Source organism: Limulus polyphemus, unplaced genomic scaffold (assembly GCF_000517525.1).
Source record: "Limulus polyphemus unplaced genomic scaffold, Limulus_polyphemus-2.1.2 Scaffold4822, whole genome shotgun sequence".
Lineage (NCBI taxonomy): Eukaryota > Metazoa > Arthropoda > Merostomata > Xiphosura > Limulidae > Limulus > Limulus polyphemus.
The window spans coordinates 58033-69625 of record NW_013670432.1 but is presented as its reverse complement, the minus strand read 5'-3'; the positions used below and the strand labels follow the sequence as shown (position 1 = coordinate 69625).

At 34.0% G+C, this 11593-nt stretch overlaps 2 protein-coding genes across 2 annotated transcripts in view; one reads left to right on the top strand and one right to left on the bottom strand.

Annotated features, from left to right (window-relative positions):
- The window catches only part of LOC106471733 (leukocyte elastase inhibitor-like), a 13998-nt gene extending 4589 nt beyond the window's left edge, over positions 1-9409 (bottom strand). The window contains exons 1-2 of the mRNA XM_022400337.1: positions 8579-9409; positions 7610-7891 (exon numbers count right to left, since the gene is read on the bottom strand). Coding sequence (XP_022256045.1) covers positions 7610-7891; positions 8579-9409 — 1113 coding nt within the window. The remainder of the gene's footprint in view (positions 1-7609; positions 7892-8578) is intronic.
- Positions 9410-11216: 1807 nt separating this feature from the next.
- The window catches only part of LOC111088943, a 57915-nt gene continuing 57538 nt past the window's right edge, over positions 11217-11593 (top strand). Inside the window, exon 1 of the mRNA XM_022400340.1 lies at positions 11217-11275. The gene's annotated coding sequence lies outside the window, so the exon portion shown is untranslated. The remainder of the gene's footprint in view (positions 11276-11593) is intronic.

Sequence of the window (11593 nt, the reverse complement as noted above, 5' to 3'; positions counted from 1 at the left end):
TTAACCACTTTCAAGGGTCGAGCTTTGATTCTTTAGCTGGCTTATCATAAAGTTTCTATACACGGCCATTTTACCTACCCGTTATCATGCACGTCCATGAGCATCAACTTCTGTAGACAGTGTGGCACATCTGCAATAAGAAGCAAACCATATGCCACATTCACAGGATTTAGCATCAACTTCTGTAGACAGTGTGGCACATCTGCACTTCTGTAGACAGTGTGGCACATCTGTAGACAGTGTGGCACATCTGCAATAAGAAGCAAACCATATGTCACATTCACTGTGTATAGCCAAACTTTCAAACTGAGGATGATACAGCAAATAACATATTTGCAGGCTCAGTGGTGACTCCATCCCTACCTATAATGTAATGAAAAACTTCAAGTGTACATGAAAATGTATATACTTTCCAGGCTTCACTTATAAAATGCATTCTTTTTCCACTGAAACTTTTCTCACGGTTTCACAAGCAGATTGAAACATGAAGTGGCCTTAAAAATGTTTGATATTACTATGATCAGTGGAAACTTCATCTCTAACAACATTATGACTAAGAAACTCCAAATATGTATGCAAAAGTGCACAATATCCTGGATTCAGTTTTAAGCCTGTCATTCTTGGGTTTTCAGAATAATAAATGAATGAGTATTCAAATAGCAAATGAAACACATTTTTCATTGTAAGCCTTGGCAAAATAGTTTGTGTATTGCAAGGTTGTGTAGCACCATAAAACCCATGCAAGCTGTCTTGAGTGATCAAAGTAGTTGTAAGTCTCCTTTTATCGTTCATTTTAAGTTGCCAATAGCTCGATGCCAGGTCTTGCATGATATACTATTGGCATCTTTCAATGCATTTGAACATTCATTTACTCAAGGAATTAATTTGCATTACTGCTTTCACACATCCAAATTACACACTGAACCTCAGTTATTACAGAAGATGATCAACTACACTTTGAAGATTACATTGCTCTATTCTTCAACATCTTCTCTAGTTCGGCACTAATAACATCCCTGATGCGCGAAGGAAGCCTGCATAGAATTATTTCAAGAGCAATCCATCAATTGTGTTTTTATGACGATGTGTGCAGTGGTTTTACCCAGGCAGTCATCTTTCCTTATAAATACAAATGATAAAATCGACTATTAATCTAACGTATTCCTGTCACTGTTCTAGATCAAGATTATCCACATAATCCTCGACCAGTTATCTAATACATTCATAAAGTCTAATATTTGCTTCTATATATACTTCAGTTGAAGAAACATAAACTTTACAGTTATCTTCAATGACTTCTGCTTCATTCACCATTTATTCAACATCTGAACAACTAGTTGTCTGTAATTGCAATAACTGAAAGAAATTTTATTCGTTAATAGATAATTGTCTGTGCAAGTGACGGCAAGTTTTGGAAACAAAAATAGTACATTTTACTTAAGTTTCCGGCACTTTCGCAGATGGTGACAACACATCTGACTGTTTTGTAGAACATATTTAGATGTATAGTGACTCGGTTTTCAACATGTATTCTTATAGTCCACATATTCCTTGGTTCTGACAAGCTGGTTTTACTTTACAGCCACAGACCTATGACATAGGAAATGCTGGCTGATACTGATTACAGCAGGTTTAGGAAACAGCAGCAATGATAACATTTAGATGGACTTCTTCATATCTACCTTATGTTTATTAATCAAAAACAGTCATCATTGGCTGACCAAAGTCCTGACAGCACCTCTGTACATTAAGAAATTGATTTCATCTCCATATATTCATATAGACACATAATCAAGCTACAACCAGTTGGAGTATATTCAGATCCTACACTACTGTTATCATCTTTCATTTTTTGCTAACTTGGTTAAAATGACAACAAAGAAACATGCTTCCCCAGAAACATTTTTTTCAAGGATTAGATATCCATGCCACCCATGTGGTTGTGTATGAGTTTGTTTTGGAACTTACTGAGAAACCTGTTTCTGAGGGTATGCCAACAAGTTGCTAACATTTTAAAGTATGCCTTCTTAGGATTCAGAATACTGAATTCACTTTTGTAATTTTCATTTGAGATCTACCAATGAATTACAGTGAAACAACAACAAGAGTAACAAGGAATGAAACAGGCCATAACTTTTATCTTGAATTTAAATATATTTTATGATGTATGCATTCATGTAGTCAAGTGTGTTGTATATGTTTGTGTTTATCTGTGTATCTTTGAGCTTCTACATTTTAGATTTTAATGTATGTTATTATTCAGTGCATCTTCTCTTTGAGTTTACCTACGTGAATTTTAGTTCATATAATTATTGTATTGAAGGCACTTTAACAACTGTATTTTCATTTTATGGACATTCCAGCTGCAATCCGCAAAATATTTGTGGTAGTTTTCATGCCTTTTCCTTAAATTTTCCTTATTATACCATCTTCACGCACGTCATTTAAACTACGCTTTCTTGCAGACATTACGTGTTAGATCGACAAACTTTGGTCTATTTGAAAAACAAAAAAATTACGCGTCACACAAACAAATTCACGTAGACGTAACTTTATTTAATAAAACTACAAATAAAGTAACGTCATGGTATTTATGATAGTGTACAGTTATGAGCATTCAGTGGTTTTATGAGGAGAAACAAGGAAACTCACAAAAACGAATAATAAAACACGTACTAAAAAAGAAAGGATCTAAAATGTGTCAATTACAGTCTCTGAAAAGAGCCGAAGATATATTATTCAAAGTAAAGTAAATGTAAGGAAGTAATGGAGGCAAACTTAGCTGATATGCAAAAACGTCCGAATGCGTAGACGTGTTTAAAGGAAAACTACCGCTATTAACTTCGACTTCAAAAGACGTTTACTGTCTTATAATCAAGATGTTTTGATTAGCAGGTCCTCAGATTTTAGTTTCTTGGGCAACCAAATTTAGAGAACAGAAAGTCATTCTACCCTTTAATGTGAAAATGGGAAACATCTTTATCAAAGATGTTTCTTACAATACATATAAAGTCAGAAACTGGGATACAAAAACATGAAGAGATAAAGATTTATTAACAGAGTCATGTGTATGCGGTTCTTTGATTGTAATTTTGTTCTTACATTTTTGGTAATTCATTAAAAAGTTAAGAAGCTCAGTATCCAGTATCACACATCATGGAGTCCTGTGAGAAGGTATGCAACACTGATATTAACAGACAATGTAGCCACGCTAGGGTTTTCTGGGTACTATGCTCAAAACCTGGCATAGGAGATGGACGTCTGCCACTAGTGTTCAGTTGACCCTAATCAAAATTGCCCAGTCAATTGCCCTTGCTGGGACCACTCTTGTAAAGGTGATGATGATGATATAATGCAGAGTCCCAGGGACTACTTAACTACTGAATCCTATCCTTCGTTTCATAAACCACCATAAATGACAAACACATGGGTGGATTTTCAAATCCTAGAAAAGTTAAGAGGCAGAGTCTTCCGTGGTAGGACTTCACATGATAAACATTAATAAACGTCGATAGGCCTTATTTGGGGGCAAAATTGTCCGCGTATTTCCTTCTTGGTGCTATTGAACAGGTGATGATATATTGTTACTATGTCTGGTGCATTTTGAAAATGGTGTGTGGCATTCACGTGTTTTTGAATTGCAAAAGCTCAAAAAACATTCACCACATGAAGGATTTTGTCAGAATCACAAATAAGATCACGAATTTGAATCTCTTCAGTTTTTTCTTCATATGAATTGTTTCTTCAGATGTTTTTTTATTCTAAAGGAATGTTCTAGGTAAGAAACTAATAGTGTTCACATAGAGTAGTTTCACACCCAATAAAGGGACTGAGAGACAAATTCACTATATAGGTTTCAGTTTCATTTGTAGTTGTTCATAGATAATGAAAACATAAATCACCAATTAATAATGCTTGATCAAATAACATTTAAAGAAAAGTAAAACAAAGCGATCACCTTTGTTTTGCCTTTAAAAGAATTATTGACTACTAAGGGGTATTGCAAAATAAATCACACTCTTTTCCCCGAAGTAATGACGAACTTGGTAGGACCGCGAATATCATCACTCGTGAGAAAACGTTTTTTGCGAAACTTATGAATCATGGTGCTCACTAGAACTTAGGTTCGTGTCGCATGTGCTGCCTTCGGGATGGCTCAGAAACTAGTCGCAGACATGCTCCGAGAAATCAAGCCTTCCAATCGACACATCGCAATGCCAGATTTGAAAAACCCGATTAATGCCTCAAAAGTGAAAAAGTCCGTGAAAAAGTGGTGGAATGTGAATTGGGAACTCTCCAGATTTAAATCGCGCCAAAAATGTCGGAGCTTTCGTTCAATAATGAACAGAAGAAATGTTGGAAACTTTGCTTAATGCGAGAGACACAAACGTGAAACCTTGATTCGTGTTCTCATTGATGTGCTCACAAAAACAGACATGTTTGTTGCATTGCTGAAATCTTTTGCAAATCGATTAAAACTCGTGCGTGAGAACAATGGTGGCCCAATCAAGGGATATTGATACTTGGAATTACTTTTTTGATTGAATTAAAATCCTATTTTACTTTGTTATGTTCTCGGGGAAAAATTGTGATTTATTTTGCAACACCCCTAGGGTTAAAGTCTTGCACAGCACAACGTACACTTGGCTTATTATTATCAGTCTTCTTTTCTTTTCCGAAGTATTCTTCACTCATGATAACAGCATTATCATCTCATTGACAATATCATTTCATAAAGGGGTACATTGTTTTCTCAATAAAGTTTAGGATTTTAGTTTCAATGTAAACACAGCTCCACACTTTGGTTTTATGATGACAAGGAAGCACTCAACACTTTCATTTCCAAGGTTCTGTTATTTTGATCTAATTGTGATTTAAATGTAATAAAATATTTAATTTATTAACTTTCAAACATTTTTATTTCATATCCATGACGACAACGAAAATGATATGGAATAAATATCACTCGTAACTTTCCAAGCATTTTAAAGTTTGTTTTGAAAAAAAAGTAGAATTTATGTGCTTTACTGTTCCACCAGACACTGCAATGAGTCGTTTCATCACAGAATCAAATTTTACTTATAACTTCAACTATGACATAAACTATCATTGTTCACTTTACTAGTGTTTTCTCAATGCCCTCTGAAAGCTGAGGATTTTCTAACGAAAACTATTTTTCACCAGACTTTGAAGATCTCACCTTCAAAAGATTGCTTACATCCATATCTCCGTTGATTCATCCTTTTTTACTGTCTTATATTGTCTTCACTGATCAAAGATTATATGCATACTGAAACACCCTTAATATTGTCCCTTCTATCTCAAGCTATTCCAGTGTTTATTTCAGTCAGTGAACAGCTACATTAGTTTACAATAAAATTAGTTCTGTTTAGATAGTGATGCTGCAGAAATGTTCAGAATACTGTCTTATTATTTGATTGTTCTGGAGAAATGGGGCCCGTAGTTTGCAGGATCCATATTCTGTGATAAACGTTTGGGTATCTGCATCTTCCATTTGAACTGGGAAATTGTCTAACAGTAGAAAATCTTTTAAGAACAATCGATTCATTAGACATTTCTCCAAATATCATAATCACATTACTAAAGTTAGATTTTATTGGAATTTAAAAGTTATCACAACCAGAGGAGATAGGATGTCAGTTTAAGTACTTGTGGTTATTGAATGAATTCTTTCTTTTTCAGTTGCCGTTGTTTTATTACTGTCTTACTACATATATTCTGCATAGTGGGCAGTTTTTATCCCTAGCTTTTCTATCATATTTTCTTTTTCTTTTCGATGACTTGCTAGTGCTACTTAGTTGCATTGTGGTATTCTCAAATAAGACTGAGAAAAGGTTTGAAGATTTAAAATGCAATATGCAAATAAATCTGATTCAGTTACAAGTGGAAGGGACTGACACAACAGTTTCACTATGAAGTAACACTATCTAACAACACTCGCCACAGTAACTTTAAATGAATATAGCTTGCCATCTTTCGATAGACTCTTTTTCATTAGCTAGTCAGCTATACGTAACATTGAAGGAGTGAACTGTACCAAAAAAAGCCAGTAACTGACACAGAACTAAATTTTCTGTGGATTATGTTCATTCCAGAATATTGTGTCATCAGTCATTAACAGAAAAGGAAAATAGTTTCTGACATCTGTGTTTTCACATACAATCAACATTCTAGAGTGCTAACGATAAATAGTTTCTGACATCTGTGTTTTCACATACAACCAACATGCTAGAGTGCTAACATCTGACATCTGTGTTTTCACATACAATCAACATTCTAGAGTGCTAACGATAAATAGTTTCTGACATCTGTGTTTTCACATACAACCAACATGCTAGAGTGCTAACGATATATAGTTTCTGACATCTGTGTTTTCACATGCAATCAACATGCTAGAATGCTAACGATAAATGATTTCTGACATCTGTGTTTTCACATGCAATCAACATGTTAGAGTGCTAACGATAAATGATTTCTGACATCTGTGTTTTCACATGCAATTAACATGCTAGAGTGCTAATGATAAATGGTTTCTGACATCTGTGTTCTCACATACAATCAATATGCTAGAGTGCTAACGATAAGGTTAGAGTGTTCAAGACTGGGCATATCGTGTTCATCTAGGACTTGCAAGTAAGTACAAAAACCTGTACTAATATTCTATAACATTGTATAAAAAAGATATGATCCTACACTAAATTATATGATGGGTGTATTTATAATATATGTGTGTCAAACTAGCCCTTCTCTTTCCTTTACGCACCCTACCCATCTTTATATTTGAATTTGAAATCCAGTTATACTTTAAATCACTACTCGTATTAATGTGAAGTCTGATCAGCATCACTTACACAATTATTATATTTAGTTTTAGTGGACATCAACAGAAACTTATGTCCATGTTTTAGCTTTACCAGTAATACAATAATTAAACTGTAATTTTCACTTATTTTAAGGTTTACTACATTAGAAGCTGTACAACTTTGTGTACATATATACATTTTCCCTAGGTCCTTTAAACAACTATACATCGAATATCCTTATATTTTATACAGTCATCACCAATCATTCACACATGTATGTTTTCGTTACATTTCACCCACCCCCAGTGGCTCAGCGGTAAGACTAAATGCTTATAACGTTAAAATCGTGTTTCTATACCTGTGGGGGAATAGCACATTTTCTAGCTTTGTGCTTAATAACAGTCAAACAAAGATGTTATTAATGAGGATTAAAATTCTAAGAAAGACTATCGTTACTCGGATTTGATATTATCACATTTAAAATACTTAAGTGGTAAAGTTCTGACATGTTAAATATTTTTCTTTAAATAATCTGTTTTTCATTCAGTTGTGAAAATCCATCAAATGAGCTAGGATATTATATAACTTGAGGAAGTACATCTTTTTCATTGACAAATAAATATGTATTATATATATATATATATATTACCAAGCACTTACAAATTTATACAGTACACAGGAAAAGCTTTTAATCATCGTAAAAGCAGCTATGGGTTAGAGTATGTTACACGTGAAAACGAATTTGAAGTTCTATTTTACTAGTGATTAGAAAATTTGCCCAATACTATAGATAAACCACTGATATTATCCATGATGAAGTACAAAAAAGGTTTGTTTAGTTTCATGTTAAATGCATCTTCGTCAGCAGATGTCGCTAATGCGGCTTCAGATTCAGTTTCTTTGATCTCTATGTAAGTTTTATGAATGATGTCCGTCACATGTAGCCAACGAAACTTGCTCATGCCAGAGAGGTTAGCATGACCCGGATTGAAGATGTTAGTAATTTCCATGGACCTAAGGATATGTGACAGGTTTTGATAGGTATTTTCCAGCCTTATTCGAGGAATCTAAGATCAAAAGATACATTTACACATTTGAAAGTTCAGAGAACTAAACAAGAAGAAATTCATTTTTATCCATGAATATACAAACAAAAACTTAATGACAATCCACTTACTTTTCAAAGTACTTCCTAGTTACTTGTATGTAGTAAATGTATGTCTAAATAATGACATAAGTTTATTGAATAGTTGTATCCAAAAAGCAGAGCCTCATAGTCAGGATTTAGGCAAAAGTCAAGAATGACCAGAGAGGCGGGTATACCTCTTCGTCTTTTAGTCTCAGAAAAACTGATGTAAATGTATTGAAAAGAAAAGTGAAAAGCGACTAATGGGAATACACTTTATGTAAGTTAAAAATTGTAAACTGGAATTGCGTTCAAATATTGCAATTATATATAACACAGTAAATATTTTAAGATGAGAAAATAAAAAGAGAAGAGTCGAGATCTAATGATCATGGAATCAAAGAATTACTATCTATTTATCATTTTCTTTCTTTCTATATATATAAATTTAAAATAAAAATGTACGTTAACTAACTAGAACCTTTTCTCAAAACATAAATAATTTGTGTCAAGGTTATTACTAAAATTAAAACTTGATTTATAGTAATTTGCTTGAAATATTATTAATACTAAGAAAATAGAAATATAGTAGTCTACTATTGAATTTCAGTTTCCTGCTCAGCATTACCTGAAGATTTATTCTCTTGACTTCCATATTAAACATGACATCATTAAGCCGTTGAGCGGAGAGTCTTGTTTCCAATAGCGACATACCTTCTGGATCATTAGGAAGTAGAACTACCATTGACAAGAAACTACCTTTGAAAGGAACTTCCACAGCTTTACAATTGAGATAATTATCTTCGACGTACCGCACTCTGACTTTCCTGGCTTCTAGTAGAACTAGATCGTTGTTGAAACCATTGTTGTTAAAATACATATCTGGAGGAACGTCTCCTGAAGAACAGTCTTCTATCACAGTCATGTCCATGTCCAACAACCCTTGAAAGTAGACTCCGTTTAGGAATAGCATGCTTGTTGTTATTTCAAGGTTGTTTGGGAGAATTTCCAAAATTTTACCAGATGTCTTCTTGGCTATTATAGCATTGATGTGATTTTTTATCTCTTCTCCGTTTCGGTGGAAATCCACCAAATGAACTGTCATATTAAAGAATTTGAGAAGGTACATCTGAAATGGGTAACTGATTCCATAGTCCCTCTGAACATACATAGAACTATAAAACAGTAACTCATTGTCAGTTTCTTGTTTTAAAAGAGTCTTCGATTGTTCGATCACTGTGGCTTGCAGATTAGCTGACAGATGAAGTAGCAGGTCGTGAAAAGCTTCATGGATCTGTTTAGGGTGCATTCCCCAAAGATAGAGGGCGTGACGGAGAGTCAGTAAGGAGTCTCCACTTGAACCAATCATCACAGCAGCGAGAGCCGTACTAATACTCAGTGGACTGAACGCCACGTTCGTGTCATTAGTCTCTTGCCCCATGGTCCTTAGAATATCCATTCCGAACTGGTTTGTTGCAAAAGCTAACTTCCTTGTGGTGTAGGATATGCACAGTACCGATGTTGTCGTTATTACTACTACTAATAACAACAAGAATACACCATGTTTTCGCATTCTGATGATCTCAGAGTGGTTTGTCTGTGGAAACAAAAGGCTGTTGATTTAAACTAAGTTAAAAACTTTATGTCAGTTTTAGCAATTCAATCATTCAACAGGTCATCAAAACATTTAAATCAAAATTCGTTAATGAATTTTCGATTTTGGCTAAGAATAAAGTATTTTGGAAATAGAAAGAAAGATTACTTCTCTTACGTTACTGAAGTTAGCAGACCATATAGCTTGTTTTTGCTTTATGCTAAATATTTAGCGTTTTCACTGCTGAATATATCTATATTGTGTTATTTGGTAGTCAGTAGATGTTTTCTTGTGTGTGTGTGCGAAACGAAACTTCTGATCCATATAAAACTGTACTGTAAGGTGAATTCTCATGGTGTGTAAATGGAAGTAGTGTTGCAGTTCCTAATGAAAGTATCGAATCATTTTTTCCAGGCATCAAAGCATGTATCCATGAGAAATTTTAAGCAATATCTTTTTGTTTGTCAAAATATGGGATTTCTTTGGAACTGTCATTACAAACCTCAAATAATATATCAACACAATCATTTGTGTGCTCGGAAAGGTAGCTACTTCTTTCATCGTCAAGAGATAAAGTGAATCATTAATTTATAGCCTGTACTTGTTTTAGTTATCCTATACCTCTTCATGAATTATTAACGTGCAACATATAACGTATTTAATTGTTTCTTCCATTTCAAGCGTAAATCATTCCTCCGAGCTAAAGACTTCAGTTTGAAGCCATTATTAGAACAAATAGTTCTTTGGTGTTGAAAGGTTCTGATCATATCGGTACAGTATGCTGAATATTTCATTTACATAAACGCTCATTCATTTAGTTTAGTCTTATGTAGATCTAAGACCGAAACTTAAACAGTTAAATAAGGTTTTTGAGAATGAAGAAACCTACATCTTTTTATATGTTTATTGTTTTTTTTTCATTTTCAAACAACTAACTTTGTTTGTAAACATTTCCAGAAAAGAATACCCAGTAGAAGTGAAAAAAAATGTTGTTGTTTTTTTTTTTAAATATTGAAAGTGTAGAAACGGGTGCACCAAGAAAGTGAGGAAACAAAGTAGGAATGGGCATGGTGTAATAAAACTTCTTTTATACAACTTCGCAATGGGGCTTGTGTGTGTGTGCTCTTCACTTATCCGGTTGATCAGTTAGTTAATTAATTTAATTAACTACTTCAGACAATAACTAGAATTTCATGTAGGTAATGCAGGTTGGCATTTATGAAAGAAACAGGTTTAAGCTGGACTTTGTCCTTGTTCATGGGCGCCCGCAAGAATGGGTAAGAGGGGGCATTTGCCCCCTTACATTTCACAAAAATTGCACGTATTATGATGTTAAATTAACATCGTAGTTAAACTAAATATCTTTAGTAATTTGTATGAAAACTGTGAATTGGTGTTTGCGTTTAAGTACACATAATACATATTCTTTTAGTTTGTTGACTTATACTGTAAAAGCTGATTCCCTACATACATGTCCTCCTCCCCTGAAAATATTTCTGTGGGCCCTGTTTGTTTACATGTAAATACACTGATAATTATTACAACTCTGCCTAATTACATGTAATTATCAGTCTGTTTTAACTCCAGCATTAGTTAACTCAGGGAAATTGGTTTGAAGTCTTGTAAACCATTAAGCATACCTTGACAGGTTTTTTTTGTTTTCTTTATATAGCAGCGGAACTCATCAGTTGGCTCCCACACTTACTCAGTATATCAAGTGAGCGAGCGGACGTATGTATTCTAAAAATGGAATCCGTTTCGGGGATGTTTAGTATAGAAACACGCTAGCACTAGCACGTAACCCCTGTGCTATTGTTCTATTTGGTGCACTTATAACTATGATAAATCTGTTTGTTACATAGCTAGAAACGTTCAATAATGTCAAACAGTCAGTGAGATTGAGACCTTTGTGGTTTTGTCCATATTTTGTGTTCTGCTCTTATGACTTGTAATTTTGTATGTGGTTTGTACACTGAATGGTCACAAGTAAATAGGCATCTAATTTTTCGTCATTTAACTGATTTATGCTAACTAATTTGTGTTCACAGA